This window comes from Balaenoptera musculus, chromosome X (genome assembly GCF_009873245.2).
Source record: "Balaenoptera musculus isolate JJ_BM4_2016_0621 chromosome X, mBalMus1.pri.v3, whole genome shotgun sequence".
NCBI classification, from domain to species: domain Eukaryota; kingdom Metazoa; phylum Chordata; class Mammalia; order Artiodactyla; family Balaenopteridae; genus Balaenoptera; species Balaenoptera musculus.
The window spans coordinates 42,733,720-42,753,502 of record NC_045806.1 but is presented as its reverse complement, the minus strand read 5'-3'; the positions used below and the strand labels follow the sequence as shown (position 1 = coordinate 42,753,502).

At 43.2% G+C, this 19,783-nt stretch overlaps 1 protein-coding gene across 1 annotated transcript; it reads right to left on the bottom strand.

Annotated features, from left to right (window-relative positions):
* Positions 1-9,545: 9,545 nt before the first annotated feature.
* USP27X (ubiquitin specific peptidase 27 X-linked) lies at positions 9,546-16,690 on the bottom strand. The gene is made up of 4 exons (XM_036839271.1): positions 16,573-16,690; positions 13,397-15,673; positions 10,503-10,795; positions 9,546-9,775 (listed from the first exon to the last, which is right to left on the bottom strand). Exons 1-2 carry the CDS (start codon positions 16,688-16,690, stop codon positions 13,503-13,505), a joined length of 2,289 nt encoding a protein of 762 aa, XP_036695166.1. The 3' UTR covers positions 9,546-9,775; positions 10,503-10,795; positions 13,397-13,502.
* Between the last annotated feature and the right edge of the window lie 3,093 nt (positions 16,691-19,783).

Here is a 19,783-nt window from a genome sequence, read left to right as displayed (position 1 = left end):
ATCCTTTTTCTACATCTATTGAGAGAATCACCTGTTTTCCTTCATTCTATTAATAGGGTGTATTACATTGATTGATTTTCATATGTCAACCCAACTTTGCATCATGGGATAAATCCCACTTTGTCATGGTGTATACTCCTTTTTGTATGCTGCTGGACTTGGTCTACTAGTATTTTGTTGAGGATTTTCACATCTACTTTCATAAAGTATATTACCGGTCTATAGTTTTGTAATATTTTTGTCTGGCTTTGGTATGAGTGTAATACAGACCTCATAGAATGAGTTGGGAAGTGTTCCATCCTCCTGTATTTTGGGGGAGAGTTATGAAGGATTGTTGTTAATTCTACTGTAAACATTTGGTAGAATTTACCAGTGAAACCATTTGCTCCTGGGCTTTTCTTTGAGTACTAACTGCTTCTTAAATTTTCAACTAAGCCCTCTATTTTTGGTCTCACCATCACCCCTAATTTCAGAGGTTCTTGGTGACATCAATTCCTGAGTGTTTTGAGAATTTCTTGGCATAAATTGGGTTGGCTCTCTACTTGCTCCACTGCCATTTTAGGATTCAGCTTTCATTGGGGCTGCTAAGTCAGTTGTCATTCATCCATCTGCTTTCTCTGGCTTCTTTCAAGACTTTCTCTGCCTTTGGTTTTCCGAAGTTTGAATATGCCTAGGTGTGGGTTTTTTGTGTTTTATTTTGTTTTGTTTGGTGTTCTCTGAGCTTCCTGGATCTGTAGTTTTGTGTATGTAAATAATTTTGGACCATTTTTGGCCATTATTGCTTCAAATATTTCTTCTGCATACATACATATATATATATATATATATATATATATATTCTCTCTCCCTCTCCAAACTCAGTTTTCAGCAATATGTCAAAATTACTGGTCAAGTAAGTGGTCTTACTGCTATGGCTTCCACTGGCTTCTATTCCAGGTAAGCACATCTTGGGTGCTGAATCTCTTTGGATCTGCCTGTCTCTCTAGATTTCAAGATGGCAGTTTGCCCTGTGACTTCAGTTCTCTGACGGTCTAAGAAAATAATCTATTTTCAGTTCACCCAGCTTTCTTGTTGTAAGGATGGGAGTAATAAGTTCTAAGCTTTTTACATATTGGAGCTGAAACCAAAGCTACTTTCTAGATCTCCCAACTTTATTGCTCTTATATACTCTCTCATTCTCCTTATCTTTGTGGATTTGTTGCTTTTTAAAATTCCTTTAGGGACTTCCCTGGTGGTCCAGTGGATAAGACTCCGCACTCCCAATGCAGGGGTCCCGGGTTTGATCCCTGGTCAGGAGACTAGATCCTGCATGCATGCCGCAACTAAGAGTCCACATGCTGCAACTAAGAAGCCCATGTGCTGCAACTAAAAGATCCCACATGCCACAACTAAGACCCGGCGCAGCCAAAATAAATAAATATTAAATAAACAAACAAACAAACAAATAAATAAAATTCCTTTACTATTAATTTAGTGGGGTCTTGGGAGAGAGGAAAAGCTAATGTGGGATTCAACCCTCCATCTTTAGCAAAATGTCTCAATAGATTTTCTAGTATTAACCCATCCTTGCATCCTTTGGACATGATATACCTTTTTTATATACATTGCTAATTCAGTTTGCTAGCATTTTGGGGATTTTTGTGTCTAGGTTTGTAAGTGAAGTTGGTTATTATCCATAAAGATTATATATTTGTTGCACATAATGATGTGGAAGTACTCCGTCCTTTTATATTTCCTGGAACAGTTTGTATTAGGTAGATTTGGTAGATCTCACCTTAGAAACGTATTTTTTAATTTAGTTTAGGGGAGAGAAGATTTTTACTAACTATTGATTCAAATTTTTAGAATATTTATATAACTCTTAGGCTTTCTATTCTCCTTAAATAAGTTTTGCAAAGTTATATTTTTTTAGAAGATTGTTCGTTTCATCTACAATTTTACATTTATTGGTAGAAAGTTGTTTGTAGTATTTTAGAATTATTTTTAAAAATCCATTGTACCTGTAATTTTGTCACTCTATTCATTCTTTTTTTTAAAATAAATTTATTTATGTATTTATTTTTGGCTGCATTTAGTCTTCGTTGCTGCTTGCAGGCTTTCTCTAGTTGTGGTGAGTGGGGGCTACTCTTTTTTTTTTCTTTTTTTTAACATCTTTATTGGAGTATAAATTGCTTTACAATGGTGTGTTAGTTTCTGCTGTATAACAAAGTGAATCAGCTATACATATACATACATCCCCATATCTCCTCCCTCTTGCATCTCCCTCCCACCCTTTGTTTCAGTGCGCGGGCTTCTCATTGTGGTAGCTTCTCTTGTTGTGGAGCACAGGCTCTAGGTGCACGGGCTTCAGTAGTTGTGGCACGCAGGCTCAGTAGTTGTGGCTCGTGAGCTCTAGAGCACAGGCTCAGTAGTTGTGGCACACAGGCTTAGTTCCTCAGTGGCATGTGGGATCTTCCCAGACCAGGGCTCGAACCCGTGTCCCCTGCATTGGCAGGTGGATTCTTAACCACTGCGCCACCAGGGAAGCCCCCTGTTCATTCTTAATATTATTCACTTGTGCCTCTTGTTTTCTTGTTCAGTCTTGCTAGAGGTTTATCTTTTCTAAGAACCAGGTTTGGGTTTTATTGATCTTCTCTATTGCTTTCTTGTTTTCTGTTTCATTGATTTATGATCTTACATAGCTTATACCTTTGTTGTGCTTTCATTACATTTAATTTGTTGTCAGTTTTCTAACTTCCTGAATTAGATGATTAAGTCCTTAAAATTCAGCCTTCTTTCTAATAAAAAGTATTAAAGGCCATACAGTTCCCCCTAAGTTCTGCTTTAGCGGTCTCTCACAAGTTTTAATATCGATGTTATCATTCAGTTCTAAATACTTTCTAATTTACATTATGATTTTTCTTTAACCCATGAGCTAATTAAAAATGTTTTTTAAACATTCCAAACAATTTTTAAAGCTTGTTGTTGTTGTTTATTTCTAATTAAGTTAGTTCAGGGAAAGTGATCTGGATGAAACCAATTCTGTGGTATTTATTGAGACTTACTTTATAGCCAAGAACGTGGTCAATATCCCAAGTGTGCTTGAAAACAAAGTGTATGTATTACCTCTTATGTGCATGGCAATGTATTTGTGAGTGTGTGTGTGTTTGTGTATGTATATATATGTGTAATATATATTATTGTGTGTGTGTATATATATATATCCATCCATTAGATTGAACTTGATAATTGTACAGTTCAGATATATGTTCTTATTGGCTTTTTTGTCTGATTAATCTAACAGTCTCTAAGGAAGGTATGCTAAAATCTCCCACTATGATTATAGATTTGTCAGTTTATCCTCATAATTCTGACCATTTTTCCTTTATATATTTTGGAGCTATGTTACTAAATATATAAAATTTAGAATTTTTATATCTTCCTACTGAACTGTTCCTTTTATCATCACATAGTGATGCTCTCTATCACTAATAATGATTTTGGTCTTATAATCTATTTTGTATGTTATAAACAGAGCTACACTAGCTTTCTTTCATTAAGGATTTTCCTGAATATCTTTTTTCATTCCTTAATACTTCCAACCTGTGACCTTTTGTTTTAGATATGTCTCTTTTAAAGAGCACATGGCTAGATTTTTCAAAATCCAATCTGACACTATTAACTGGAGAATTTAATCCATGTGGATTATTGTTATCTTGTATTATTGTATTTGGATTTGTTACCACCATTTTTATTTGCGCTTTCTATTTACCCTAATTTTTCAGCACTTCTTTATTTTTCTTCTCCTTTCTTGCCTTCAATTTGATTGATGGGGGTTTTCCCATTCAGTAGCTTGGAAGTTATATAGTCTTTTTTGTTGTTATTTGTTTTTGTTTCTGTTTTTGGCTGTGTTGGGTCTTTGTTGCTGTGCGCGGGCCTTCTCTAGTTGCAGCGAGTGGGGGCTACTCTTCGTTACAGTGCGCGGGCTTCTCATCATGGTGGCTTCTCTTGTTGCAGAGCATGGGCTCTAGGTGCGCGAGCTTCAGTAGTTGTGGCACATGGGCTCAGTAGTTGTGGCCCGTGGGCTCTAGAGCGCAGGCTCAGTAGTTGTGGCGTGCGGGCTTAGTTGCTCCACGGCATGTGGGATCTTCCTGGACCAGGGCTTGAACCCATGTCCCCTGCATTGGCAGATGGATTCTTAACCACTCCGCCACCAGGGAAGCCCTATATAGTCTTTTTAAAATTATTCCATTTTCTCCCTCTACTAGTGTGTAAATTAGGAAATTATGCACTGCACTCTGTTTCTAGTTTTTAATGGTTACCTCAGAAATAATGACATGCATAATTAACTTAAAAAAGTCTAAAATGAAAAAATATTCCTTTACCTTCCTTCCAGATAATACAAGAGTTTAGAACATTTTAACTCCATTGACTGTCCCAACTCACATGCTTATTATTGTCTAGTATTTCAAGTCTAGACTACCAATGATTATTGTTTAATACCTCATAGTTATTTACATTTGTCCACATGTTTACCATCATCTTTACTTTTCATTCTTTCATTCATCCCATATCTTCCATCTGGGATAATTTTCCTTCTACTTTTTACTTACAATACACTCCTTTGAATTTCCTTCAGTGAGTATCTGCTGGTGAGGAACTATCTCAATGTTTGTGTGACAATGTCTTTATTTCACTCTCATTCTTTAAAAAAAATTTTGCTGAGCATAGAATACTAAGTTAACAATCAGCAAATTGAAGATCATTCCACTATCTTCTGATTGTTGAGACGTCAGCTGTCAGTCTAATGACTGTTCCTATGACATGATCTGTCATCTTTCTCTGACTTCATTTTCTCTCTCTTTGGTTCTTTGCAGAGTCTGGGTTAGACCTCTTTCTATTTATCCTACCTAGGATTTGTTGGGCCTCTTGAATGTGTGGGTTGATTTCTTTCATGAGGATGAGAAACATTCTCAGCCATTATCTCTTCAAATATTGACTCTGCCCCATCAATATTCATATTCTCTTTCTCTCACACTATAATCAGATGTGTGCTAGATTTTCTCATTGCATCCTCCACGTCCCTTACTCTCTTTCCTGTATTTTCTATTTCGTTTCCTCTCCATACAACATTCTTGATCATGTCTTCAGGTTTATCTTCTAGTTCATTAATGCTCTCTTCACTTATGTCCACATTTCTGCCAGATACATTTACTGAGTTGGTATTTTTCACTTCTAGAAGTTATTTTTCATTTTTTCCCAATATGCGATATCACTTTTTATAGATTTCTCTTCCTTGTGGATATTTTCAAATTAACAATTTGTTTCTTTAAACATGTATACATAGTTGTTTTAAAATATGGGTCTGGTAATTCTCTTATCTGAAATCTGTGTGAGTCTGTTTCTGTTATTTCTCATTCCTGCTGTTTCTAACTCAAGTTGCCTTGTTTCCTTGTATGCCAATTTTAGTCTGTTTTCTGGTCATTGTGCCCTTGAAAACTTATTTGTGGGGGTTCCCTGAGGCCTGGAATGGATAGATTCTCCTCCAGAGGCTTTGTATTTGTTTCTACTGAGTACTGTGGCGTACTACCTGTCTGAAAGCCACTTAAATCCAAAGTAATAGCTTGAAGTTCCCTGGCTGATTCAGGCCATGGGTGATAGGGGTGCAAATCTGAGGACTGGAGTGTGGCCTCATTTTCTCAGGGATGATTTTTTTTTTACCCACTCCCCCCTTTTTAAAGATTTTATCATTTATTTAATTTTTATTGAAATATAGTTGATTTACAATGTTGTGTTAGTTACAGCAAAGTGTACAGCAAAGTGATTCAGTTATACATATATATATATATGTAATATATTCTCTTTTTAGATTCTTTTCCATTATAGGTTACTACAAGATATTGAGTATAGTTCCCTGTGCTATACAGTAGGCCCTTGTTGGTTATCTATTTTATATATAGTAGTGTATATATTTTAATCCCAAACTCCTAATTTATCCTTCCCCTTCCCCCTTTGATAACTGTAAGTTTGTTTTCTACGTCTGTGAGTCTATATCTGTTTTGTAAATCAGTTCATTTGCATCGTTTTTTTTTAGATTCCACATATAAACTATATCATATGATATTTGTCTTTCTCTGTTTGGCTTACTTCGCTTAGTATGATAATCTCTAGGTCATGTTGCTGCAAATGGCATCATTTCATTCTTTTTTATGGCTGAATAATATTCCATTGTGTATATGTACTACATCTTCTTTATCCATTCCTCTGTTGATGGACATTTAGGTGCTTCCATGTCTTGGCTATTGTAAATAATGTTGCTATGAACATTGGGGTGCATGTATCTTTTCGAATTAGAGTTTTCCCCAGATATATGCCCAGGAGTGGGATCACTGAATCATGTGGTGACTCTATTTTTAGTTTTTTAAGGAAACTCCATACTGTTCTCCATCCCACTCCCCTTTCTTATACCCTTTATTTTTAGCAAGAGAGCTCTGCTTGGTGCCTAGACAGCCTTTTGTACAGTTCTCTGGGACTGTTGGGAACAGGGGCAGATTTCATTTTGGTTGGCCCTTACACAGCTGATATAGCTCTTTGAGGTCTCAGCTTAATGTGGAGAGGGTCTCCTATTAAACCCCTACCATGGGCTGGCCCTGAGCCTTAACTTCTCTCCCTCCAGCCCTGTGTGGCCACTGGTTCAAAGCTCAGGTGGGCAATGTAGGCAAATGCCCTCAGAGCAAATTGACTTTGGTGTGCCAATACTCTACTTAACCTGTCTGGTTACAAGCTTTCATCCAAAAATTGGCCTGAAAGTTTCCCTTTGTCCTCTCAGCTCTTCAGTGGTTTTGAAAATGTTTATCCAGTGTATTTCATTACTTCAGTAGGAAAGTTGAATCAAATAACCAAGCCTGCCATTGCCAGAAACTAGAAGTCCACACTCTTAAATGTTTAAACATTCATACTTGACTTAACAAGGTCCAAATGCAGGCAATATCCCTACTCTCCTCCCAAACAACACAAGAGCCTTAGAATGCTTTAAATATTAATAGCTTCCCGCTGTTTTACATGTTTTTGTGCTCTAGTGCCAGTTTTTTTTATACCTCCATATGATTCAACATTATTGTTTTATGCACTTAATGCTTATTTAGATTGCCCCATGTTTACCAATTTTTGTTCACTGTTCCTTGCCTCCTATTCATTCCTCCTCTCCAATTTCAATTTCCTTCTTCCTGAAGTATATCTTTCAGTAGTTATTTTAGTTAAGTCTATTATTGCTAAACTTTCTTAGGTTTATTTCTTCTGAAAACGTCCTTATTCCACTCTCAAAAAAAAAAAAAAAGAGTAGAAGTTCATCTCATCAGTATTTCTTGGGAGTACTAATTCTCCTCCTTGTGGCAGCTGGTGACTCACCTTCATGGCGTGTCATTTCTTTGCAAGTACAATCTTTTTATTGTTTGTTTCTGAGTACATCTTGGGCAGATATTGTCTTTTTCTGTGGGATTCTATGTGCCCAGTATTGTAAAAATGTGTTTGCTTTTGCTGAGGTTCTAGAGGTTTGAATTGTTCTGCTCCAATTTTTGTTTTAATTTTTCAGCATGTGATTCCCATAATACACAGTAGGGTAAATTTAGACCCCATATCCACATATGACATAGGCCTGGGATTTTTATTTCTTCTTGTGGCTCCAGAGAGAGCATAAGACTTTTCATGGCTTACTCTCCAAACCCCTTTTTAATGAACAGAGAAGCTACTAAGGGCTTTATCCAGAGGCTTTAATTACAGCTTCTCTGCCTCTGGTGGACCTGAGGCTGTGTTGCCAGTACCTGCATGAGCACTAGATTCGCGGCTCTGAGCCCCTAGCCCCTACGGCCTGATATCTAGAACCAATACCACAAATAGGTTATTGCAGTGTCTGTTTACAATTACTAGACTGGCTTTTTCTTTTTTCTCTGGAGATTTTACCTTTTGTTTTTTTAAGCTCAGCTATAAATTAAAATTTTTGTTACAGTTTATCTAGTGTTACTATGTGTTTGTAGTTGGGGGGGGCGCTATTCATGTCGTCTTAGTGTGCTATATTGCCAGAAGAAAATCATACTTTATACACATGATTTTGCGCTGTAGTTATACTTAAGCATTTTCTCTTATCACATCCATCCTCATAATTATGCACTTCTCTGAGTTCCAAGGAAATTAAGTCCCCCTCAGGACCATCTAGATTAAGGGTACATATGAGGCCAGGTCTCTGTAGCATGTTGGATCATTCTCCGGATATACCACCTATGTAGTTTAAATACATCACTCCCCTGGGGTCTAAAGTTCCTTAGCAGAGTGATTTTCAACTTCACAAAATTTTAGTAGCAGAACTCTTTCTTCAGATATTACTTGGAACCCCCAAATATAAAATCAATAACGCCCTCTTATTGATTTTATATTTCAGAGTTCCTGATTCTCACCAATTTGCCCCTCCTCTAGCTCCCCAAGGTGTTCTCCAGGGCCATCTTCATAGATTCCTTGGGCACCAAGTACCACAGTATGAAAACAAATTGAATGTGGTCCTCAGAATGTGGTCCCAGAGCCAGAAGCATGAGCATCAACTGGGAATGTGTTTGAAATGCAAATTCTCAATGCTGCCCCCATCCCAGGACTACTGAAATCAGAAACTCTGGGGGTAGGACCCAGCAAGCTGCGTGTTAACAAGTCCTCTAGGTGATTCTGATGCACGTTTAAGTTTGAGGCCTCACTAGAATAGAGTATCGCATTCAGGAGCTATTGGAACAGGGTTGGAGTATTGCCCAAAATTAACATTTCTGGGTGCCTAAATAAGCCCAAACTTATCTGGCAGGCTGTTTTCCATCCACTGTTTTCTTGTACATGAAGGTGATTAAAGACCCTCTCAAGGTCCAACTTTGCAATGGCCTGGGTCCCTTTGAATTGGTTCAATAAGTGAGAAATCACTAGGAAGACTAGGGAATCCTTACTTTTAGTTCATTAGGCAGAAATAATGACACGCTACGTAATTTTTCTTGACAACAAGACTTCAGATCTGAAGCTCATAAAATAATGTTGAGCAAAAGAGGCCAGACACAAAAGCGTACATACTGAAGAGTTCCTTTTATAGATGGCACTTTAAAAGGCAACACTAATCTACAGTGAAGAAAGTCAGAATAGGGATTACCCTTTGGGGTTATTGACTATAAGGAAGCAGAAAGGGGGCCTGACTTATGGGTAACGTTCTATTTCTTGATCTGAGTGCTGTTTACAGAGGTGTGTTCATTTTGTAGAAATTCATGAAGTTGTACCCTGATGATATGTGTATTTCCTGTATATTTGATATGCTTCAATGCAAGAGTTTAAAAGTAGCATTAGGTCACCTGCAGGGGAAGGTCAGTGTGTAAACGACACACTACTGTGGGTGCTCGGCTACATAGTCTCAGAGGACCAGGGCCTTTGCTTCTGGGTGTGAAATACACATTTGGTGCAAACATAGGTTCCTGGCACCAGGTCTATTGCATTATGACAATGAGTAGTATGGGGTCCATTTTTGTTTGTTTGTTTGTTTGTAATTTATCTTTATTTTTATAGCAGAGTAAAGCTGATTTACAATGCTGTGTCTTTCTGGTGTACATCCACTTGATTCACTTACAGAGAGACATATATATATTCTTTTCCATATTCTTACCAGTCTTATATATTCTCTTACAGTGATTACAATGTGTTGAGTCGAATTCTATGTGCTATACAGTGCTTTTTCTTGATTGGAAAAGACCTCTTGGTTGATGGCATCCCTGATCAGGATTCCCTGTGGATGGGGAAGAAGTGAGGCAGTTACCAAATGTGACCTGTAGGCCAGAGTAAGTTTCAGCACCTGGCTACTCCAGGAAATGGGAAGTGATAGGGTTCTGGATTTCCAAATCCAATTGGAAATTGGATTTCCAATTTCTTAGGCCAAGAAACTGTGGGAAGCATGTGTAGTGGGTAAAAGGTAAGTACCCCATTGTTTGGTCCTTCATCCTGAGCTCTATGGGTGGATAAGGCCCCCAGTTGTGAGCACCCATCTTTTGCCTGTACCCTTCTGGGCCCAGATCATAAATCTACATATGAACTGAGTTTCCCTGGCTTTATCAGCTTGTGGAAGTAAAGAGTCTCAGTTAAAGAATTAGCTTAAATTTCACCAGCTCTTGCCCACATCTGCTCACACAGGAATTCCAGCCCCCATGTAAAATAGCCCAATTGTGTCTGCAAGTCCCTAGTATGTCACAAACCAATCTGTTTTGGGCATCTCCCATGTTCTTCCTCACTTATTCTGGGCCCCATTTTTGTGTGCTTTGCCCATGAAGCTGCTTCAGGAGTATTTACGCCCTCCCCGCCACCCCACCGCTGCTGTACCCACCATGGGAATATTGATGAAGGTGCCAAGGGTGCTACCTCCTGATCCCCCTAAAGGCCCCAACCATGGAGGTGCCCACCCATGTACCAGACATGCTCAAACACGCCTGAATGGCATTTGAGCTCAAGGTAACACATACCTGCCAAATACATGATGCCCTGGTTCCCACAGTGATGTGATCTGAAAGCAAGCCCTGCTGCTGTTACACTCCATGGCTCAATTTGGGGGTTGGTGATGGGTAGGGGCATAGGGCTGGGCTTGAATGGCTCCCCTGTTGCTGAGGGACAATGGTGTTTTCCAGACAGAGGTGAATGCTTCAATCAGGAACTGCCAGGTACAGCTGCTCCCTCTGGTGGTCTGTGCCTTCCACCAGTGGAGACAGGGAGATCAGCTTCAGCAGTCTCGCGCCATTCATATCTCTTAGAACTATTCCTGAGTACAGGGTATTTAAAAGACAGTTTCTGTATCAGACAAACCCAAAATGAAGAATATTCTATTAAAAATGCTAATGCCATACAAGATGCAGAAAGGCTGTGAAAATATTCCTGATTAAAGGAGGCTAAAGAGACATGACAGCTAAAAGCCATACCTCGTCCTGGACCAGATCCTGTGATGAAGAGGAAAAATGCTATAAAGGACATTATTGGGTCACCAGACAAAACTGGAGTACAAATGGTAAATAATAGTATTATACCAATGTTTAATTTACTGAAGCTGCTAACTATACTGTGATGTAGGGAACATGCCTACTCTTAGGAAGTGCACACTGAGGTACTCGGGCATAAAGGGCCATGATGTTATCTGTCCTCAGTCGGTCCAAACACACACACACACACACACACACACACACACGGGAGTGCATACATGCAAACGATAAAGCGAATGGGGTAAAATGTTAGCAATAGGTAAATCTGTTCTTTATACTATTTGTTTTTCTTTTTGAAACTTTCCTGTAACTTTGAAATTATTTCCAAATAAAAACGTTTTACAAACGTAAAAGACAGCGTCTGTGCAAGCAGTCAGGATCTGGTGGCACATGCCCGACTGAACTCTTCCTGTGGCAGAGATGAGGAAGGAGGACATGGCGGTCTTCCCAGGCAGGGCTCCCACACATCCCAAAGGGGAGTCAGATACCTGCATGAAGGTGCCAAGTGGCATCTGAGGCCGCTTACCTCTTGCTCTCCCCCAGCCTACAAGATAGCAAAAATAACACTTTTTACATTTTCTCCTGAGGATTATGAGCCTTGGGGTGGGGGGATGATGAAAATTTGGTTATGAAAGGAAGGTGATTTGGTTAATTCATCCATCTGGAAAATATTTCAAATACTACGTGCCAGGGTCTGTGCTAGGGGCTGAGGACACAGCCCAGGGTACAAGAGGAGACACAACCCCTGTCCTAAAAACGCCTATGAGCTAGCTGGGGATGCATCCACAGCCACACAAAGAAATATACATTTCCAAATGAGCTGACCATGAAGTAGACTTGGGGAGCCCTGGGGGAGCCCAGCCTCTTACCAGAGCCAGTGAATCCAAGCCCCATGGGTCTGAAACATTCAGTTCCCCTCCTCCCTCCTCAGGATTTTCTAGGTACTAGGTCCTTTTGTATCTGATGCTAAGGAGAAAAGAAGGAACCACCACCAGTGCTTAACCTGTCCTGGGCACATCCCATCTGTTTGAGCTTAGCCCTCCACAGGCCGCTCTGCCCTCCGTGCGAATCAGAGAGGAGGCCAACATGCCACTCCCCCACTACCCCTGGGCTGGTGGACCAGTGAGCTTTGGCAAACAGTCTTTCTCCTGATCTATGCCTGTAGGTGAACATAGCTATGCCCATAATGCTTTTGGAGGGCAAAGACCACCAACACCCTCACGTGGAAGCCTGTCAGCCTGCTGGCCCTGAGTCCCATCACTGGGGTGCTGAGTCATGATAACAACATGACAGTTTCCCAAATGGACAGAATAATGACTCTGGGGGGACAGCTGTGGTTCTCCCCCCAGTCCCAGGTGTGGAACCGACTGGGATGCCCTGTACCCAGGGAAAATAGTGGGATCCACTGCCTTGGGCCTCCAAGTAGACAGTACTGGGGAGGGAGTTATAAGAGTGTGTGTGTGTGTGACTACATGTGACACAATGTGTGTCCCTTCTGTCCATGGGTCTCAGGTAGGGCTGACCCTCACCTCTAATGCATTCTGGCCCTGGTCCAAAGAAGTTTCAGATCCAACGAACATTTACTGAGCCCCTACAAAGTTCCAAGCCTTTTTACTTTATACTTTGACACATTTTATATCCTTTAATCTTTAACAGTAACCCTTTAAGGTAGGAATTATCTGCATTGTACAGATGAGAAAACAATCGCAAAGAGGTTCATTGATTTGCTCAAGTATATCATACAGCTTTTTTTTTAAAAAAAAAAAAACACTCACACACTATACTCTTAGCTGAGGCCTGTCTGTGTTGGTTGCTTATCTTACAGTGTTTCTTGTCTTCTCTACCTTTGGAGCAATTGCTCCCCTTATACAAAAGCCCCCTTCTTTCTCGTTTCACAGGCCCACGTGGGCTTTTCTTTGTTTAATACTGCATTTAATAGCACAAAAAATCACGAATACAAAGAAACTGGCAAAGGTGTTTGTCAATGAGATATCCCTGCCTCCTCCACTTTTCCACTTTCATACCCATATATGTAATGGGCTACATTTGTATGAACTTTTCCTTTTTCCCTCCAGACATATAACTGTTATGTGATTGGTCAGTTGAAGCTGAAACACCCATGGAGAAAGATGTTTTACGGTTACAAGGGCACACACCCCCCCCCCACACCACCCCCCTCCCACCCCACACTTTCCCACACAATCTTTTGGAGGAATATAGGATATGTACCAGTGTCAGGATTTCGCTGCTCCTGCCTCCCCCACCCAGAGCATCCTGCCATTTAATCTTCCTTTAAATGACTGCTTAGACTAGAGCCTCTTCTCCCGCCCCTTCTATTTCTCTTCCAATCAGGACCTTTTAGACACTGGGAACTGTTCAATTCTTACTCTGTCAGGCCCGTGGGCCATGCAAGTAGGTCCTTTAAATCTCAATGCCAGTTGTAGTACGGGTGCTGTCATCTTCCATTACAGGTAGGTAGGTCTGTGTGTCACTTCAGTAGGCTTGTGTATTCACTTCTTTCACTTTTTCTGACTCATGTTCCAGGACCTGTTTGTGATAGAACAGTAAATACCCTTCACTGTCCAGAACGTCCTTAATACTGGCCTTGGTGATGACGGCATCATCACACTTGAACCACTGGTCCTTGTGGTGCCGGATGAAGCTGGTGTAGTGGCCACTCTCCAAGGTTCCTTGGTGATTAACCACAGCAAACAAGGAATACTTATTCTCGTCGTTTCCACTATTGGTTGGCAGCTGCAACTGTCCATTCATCCTGCTCTCTTTACTCGAGGCCATGAACGGTGTCATATCCAGCTCCAGCGGAAAGGATATGTATGTAGTGATCTTGCGCCTCTGTTTGGCTGAGTGTTCAAACCGTTTGAAATGAAAACAGGCAACGACAGGTAATTTATTCATTGTGAGCTGTTTGGTAGATTCCTGGTAGCTTTGGCAACTACCGCACTTGATTTTGGCACTGCTTCCTAAGTGCTCTGGCCTCGTAAACCTTCGCAGGCAGTCCGTGAGGGTGGTGATTCCTGGTATGTGGCTTTCCCCATTCACACTGCTCTCCCTCCCTGGGCTCATAGGCCAGAAGGAGGTGCAAGAGCCAGGCAAGTCCAAACTGATGTCCCAGCATGGGTCTATCGTGGTGGAGACACCATGGCAGGCTTGACAGGTAACATCAGATTGCAGGCCACCTGTGAAGATTTGGTCAATGATGCAGTTACAGTGGTTGGGATTGTTGGCTGCCTTCCCGGCATCATCACCTTTGCAGTGCCTGTGCAGGACATCTAACGCTGCGATGAGGAACTCATGGGCATCCTGTTGCCTGTACCCTGCTAAATGCCGTGCGTGTATCCACACCAGGTGCAGTAATTTATAGGGAACGTGAGGAGATGGATTTCCAGAATACAACTCCCGAAAAAGCGAAGACATCTCACAGACCAGACACAACTCGGGACTTGGCATTTCACATCTGTGCCTGTCGGAGAGGAAGAAATCTCTCAGGATCGGAGTGTGGGTAAGGGCCTGGACGATGCAGTTCATAAAGCACGTGTTGCCAAGATTGATTAGTCCTCTTAAACCGATGGTAAAGCTGGAGGTAATTCTTCTTCTCCTTGGGTTGTGGCCCAGCAGTTCTAACTCGGGTTTGGTTGTCTCCCAGGTTGGATATTTCTCACTGAGGCCTGGCATGGAACACTGCTGGTGAGAAACCTCGGTTGAGGTGGAAGCTTGTAATTTCAAAGCTTCCCCTTGCTCTTCTTTGGCAATTTGCTCAATGTCTTTGTCATATACATAATCCTTACACATAAAGCAGTATATACCTCCGTAATAAAGGTCTACAGCTAAGTTGTGTTGTTTTGTCTCGGCGTGCTCATGAATGTGTTTCTCTGTGAAACAGCCAAAGAAGACACAGGAAAGGCAAGAGTGGAGTCTGTTCAAATGGGTGCCGCACACATGGCAGATGCACGACTTTGCCTTGCTTTTCCTGGTCTCTGGGGTTCCACACCACACGAAGCACTGGTAGATCACCCGCAGTTCCTGCCTCCAGTTCTCTCCCACCTTAAAGCTGTTCACGTGGGAACAGCCTGGTGGACCCACAGCGAAATCCACATCCAGGCATCCGCCCCCAGGGCCGCGCCGGGGCCGGGGCCGGGGCGGGGGCCGTGGCCTAGGCTGCGGCGGGGTACGGAGCCGGGTCTGCGGCCGCGGCCGGGGTCGGCGGCGGGGGGCACGGCTGCGCCGCGGGGAGGGATCGGGGGGCCGCGAGGGGTCGGAGGGAAGGGTGGGGAGAGGAACCTCGTCGCTGCCGCCGCCACCGCCGCTCCGCGCCGGGTTCTCATCCTCGGGCTCCTGCTTCGGCTCCCCCTTCGGCCCCTGCTCCGCCTCCCGTGCCGGATCGGGTTCGGGTTCGGGCTCCAGCTTGAGCTCTACCCGGCGGCCCGGACCCTCCGCCGTCTCCACCTTCCCGGCAGCGTCCACCTTCCCTGCCGTCTCCACCTTCCCGGTGGCGTCCACCTTCCCCGCCGCCTCCACCTTCCCCGCCGCCTCCACCTTCCCCTCCACCTTCGCCTCCGCCTCCACCTTCCTCTCCGCCTTCTCCGCCGTCTCCGCCGTCTCCGCCTCCTCTGCTCCTCCGCCTCCACTGGCGGCGGCTCCTCCCCCTGCTCGCAGGGCTCAGGCGGCCACTGGGCGTGGCGGCGCGGGGGCCACGCAGACCTGGGGTGTCCCCCGCCCGGCCTGAGGGAGCGCGGTGGCTGTGGCAGCTGGACCCAAAAGGGACTTTCACTGAAGGAGGCGGCGGCGGAAGCAGGCGACGCCCCCGGGAATCCTCCCGCCGTAGCCCTCTAGCGGAGGCCGCTCTGCAGCCAGGCCCCGTTTCCTTTAATTCAATATTTCCCAAACTTGCTTGTTCACGAGAATCACGTGGGAGCGTGTTAAAATTACAGATTCCTTGGCTCCACCCGCAGCCCAACTGAATCAGAATCTCGAAGGGACGTGCTCCGGAACCTGTATCTTTAACTAGGGCCCGAGAGGATTCTTATGATCAGGCAAGTTTGGGAAACACAGCTCTAATTCATTGAGGCTGGCGGGAAGGGGGGCGGGGACCGCGCAGTCTCTTTAAGGCGCTTCCAGTTCTCGGCTCCAATCGCTGCTCTGACCCCCTTCGTCGTCTCCTCCCCTCTCCTCGTCCTTCCCTTCATCCATGTATCCTCCCCCAGCCTTGCGGGGCCAGGGACGGAAGGGTAGCCAAGTCCAGAAACGCCCCTGGGGCTGGGAAATGGCCCCCCAGAGGCCGGGTCCTGAGGAGCGCTGGCAGAAGCTGTGATAGGCCATCATCTCTGAGACTGAGCGTGTCCCCATCCCCGTCCCAGGCTCCCCGCCCACCCCAGGTTCTGCTCTGCCCCATAAGGATGAAGCCCCAGCTCCATTCTGGGACAGGCCTGGACCCCAGATGCAGAGGGGCAGAGCTCCCAAGGCCACCGGGCCCGAGGAGGCATGTCCCACGCCCATCTTATCGGCGCTCTGCACAGTCTGTGCCTGCTCCTCGCCTCCTCGTCACCTTTTCCTCGGGCTCCCAAGGCCAAGGGTGGGCTGAGGGTTTGGCAGCCGGCCTTTTGGCCCAGCAGACGCCGAGCCGCCCCGGGAGCAGTGGGAGGAACGAGGCACAACAAGGCCATGCCTACTGCTGCCGTCTCCCCTACGGCTGAGAGAGGGGCCTGAACTACAGGACACCGTCCCAAGACCCTCAAGCCCTAGCAGAGAGCCGGGGCGGGCAGCAGGTGGGAGGGGCGGGAAAGCAGCTTTTCCATCTGTGGAGCTACCGGTGGGGGCAGTGGGCGGCCACGCGTCTGGGAGGCGCTGCTGCGCTGGGAGCTGCTGGCAGTGGGTAGCGGCACCAAGGGGCCCACGAAGACTGAGCCCAGAACAAGCGGCTTAGGTCTTGGGCAGCTGGGGGATGTCGGGAAGCGACCGCAGGTGCTGGTCCCGGGGAGTGCAGCCCAGGGCAGGCGTCAGCACAAGGCTCAGGAGAAGCAGATAGCCCGTGCTCGAGAGTCAGGGAGACTGTGTTCCAGGAAGACTCTGGCCCCTGAGTCCTGGTGATAGCTGGCCTTGGCCCGGTACACGCTGCACTGCCCGGCCCGTGGGGCTGTGCTGCCTGATTACATCGTGGCAGAGTTCTCCCTGGTTAGCGGGGGATATCACCCCTCCACCTGGCCCCTTCCTCCAGGTAGGGGGAAGTGCCTAGACCTCCTGGGGTCAGCAGCAGGAGGTGGTTGTCAGGAATCAGGAGCCCCTAAGGAGGATAGGATGCTGGTTCCCATACACCTGAGGTCCCCAGAGCTGCCCTGGTGCCTCCTCCTTCAGCATCCTTCCAACAAATGCCTGCCCTTTTTGGCCTGCAACAAGAGGAACTGCAACTAGAGCACCCACTGAAGGAATCCTGCTCCTGCAAGGGTGGGGGCGGGGAAGCACAGGAGATACTCTCATCCCACCTCCACAGAGTAACAGACATCAAAGAGACCTAAGGATCTCAGTGCACCCAAGGCTATGTGCCACTGAAGACTAACCATGGCAACCTGACTGCTTTACGGATCATCTTCCTGCAGAAGCCCCCACGTCCAGCATGTTCTGGAATGGAAGGGGGCGGCTCTGCCATCATTCAGTCACTCGACAAATGTCTATTAAGCGCCAACCCAGACCAGGTGTTGTACTAGGAGCTGTACCAAACACACTTGCTCCAGGGCCTGGGTTCCCCAAAAGGCAGACTGAGGAAGTGTCTAGGTCACCAGCAGAGAAGAGACACCAAAAACAAAAGAATCAAGAAAAAAATATCAGGAACAGTTTGACATTCGATTTTTTTTAAACAGTCCTCATGGGAAAAGTCAGAATTTTATTGTACTTCCTTACATTCCTTTCCTGATTGCATGTTGCTTTTGCTCTGAATCACATGCGGGGGCGGGTGGGGGGGGTCAGCATAATCCTTTCGATGCTTGGTGCTTGTATGGGTCTGGATTCAGTCGTGGGAGAATGCCACCATCTCTGCCTCACAAAGACCTGACTGAAGGCTAGCCAGAGGGACTGACCTAAGAAGAGACCCCCTCCTCATTACAGTTGCCATGCCTAGGGTTGAATACAACTCTGGCCACAAGGTGGCAAAAGAGTATATGATGCTCCCTCTGATATTTGTTTTGTATGTTTATATAAAACTTGGTTTATATCAAAATGCTCTCTAAAATATTTTTTAACGTTGTGCTCCTTCACACACATTTAGGTTGACATCTCAAATTTTGCATCCAAAATGTCAAGCTGCAAATAATGTGATTTCTGACAGATATTAACATTCACAAACAAAACGTCACAGTTTTACGTGAAAGCAGTGAAACCTAAATACGTTAGTGATTTGAGAGCCACCGTCATGTTTTAAAAATTCATAACCGAGCTCTTCTTTGATAGTTAGGAGGTGCACATTTTCCCTTTTCTCCCTGGATTCTCAATTCCATTTTATTCTTCTAACAGAATTTTATCTTTATGATATATATTTTTGCACTTGAAATGATTTTATTGATTATCCTATCGTATTTCCCTGCAGCAAAAATTTGTGTATATTCTGCTATTTAAATGCTTTTTAAATGTTCCTGTGATCCTAAAGCTCTAAGTGTTGTTCAAAATTTACTTTTGCTCAAGTTATCATGACAATTAGTATTGGAATATGATAGATCAAAAAATTGTAAACATATTACAAAAAATTGTAAACATATTACAAATTTTGATGGGTAATTATTAAACGTAAAAACAAAAATTTACTAAAGATAGATAAGTCGTTTTTTTTAAAAGGTTGGTGTATCCATAGATAAATATTGCTTATTTTTAGAGTGAGGCAGGATTCAGCATCAATTCTCTTCCCACTTTTTTTTGGTTAAACGTTAGCACACAGAAACCTCTTTTATATAAATAAGTAAATGGGAATGGATATTTTGTTTTAGCAATATCACGCAAGTATTTGAACTCCTTTGAAGATATATGGGGGAAATTGCACAATGATTTACCTTCAAAATTATTTTTCATGATTAGTCAGCTGACAGCTCCATTGGGTTTGCTTTCAATTTTACTGGAAGCCATCTGAATTGCAAAAGGATTTGATACCAATATATTCATTTGTTAGAGCAATTTGTTTCTTCACCATTGGCAGCAGTGTTTGGAACTGTCTCTCTGGTTCCCTGAGGATTTTTTCAAAGATATGCTTTTCTTTTGTAAAGTGCAAAAAGGACTATTGTGAAAAGGGAGATGGAAAAAGAGATCCAGCTTGATTCTTCCACTGCTAGTGTGTTCTCTGGCAGATCAATTTTAGGAAATATGAAAATGAAATTTGAGGATGTAGAAATCGATCCCCTTAAAACTGTAAGTGCTTATTTACCCCTTGGAAAGTCCTATAGCCCCAGGGTAATACACACTCCACTTTTAAGGTTGCTGGTTTATATTTGTTATTATAAAAGTAATATATACATTGTATATATTATTGTATATATATATTGTAATATATACATTGTATATATTATTGTATATATATATTGTAATATATACATTGTATATATTATTGTATATATATATTGTAATATATACATTGTATATATTATTGTATATATATTGTAATATATACATTGTATATATTATTGTATATATATATTGTAATATATACATTGTATATATTATTGTATATATATTGTAATATATACATTGTATATATTATTGTATATATATATTGTAATATA

Coding starts and splice junctions, on each gene's coding strand:
- USP27X (XM_036839271.1), bottom strand. CDS start 16,690: ATGGCCTTGTTGTGCCTCGTTCCTCCCACTGCTCCCGGGGCGGCTCGG. Junction 15,674..16,572: donor CTTGGGAGCCCGAGGAAAAG/GTGACGAGGAGG, acceptor CCCTGCGAGCAG/GGGGAGGAGCCGCCGCCAGT.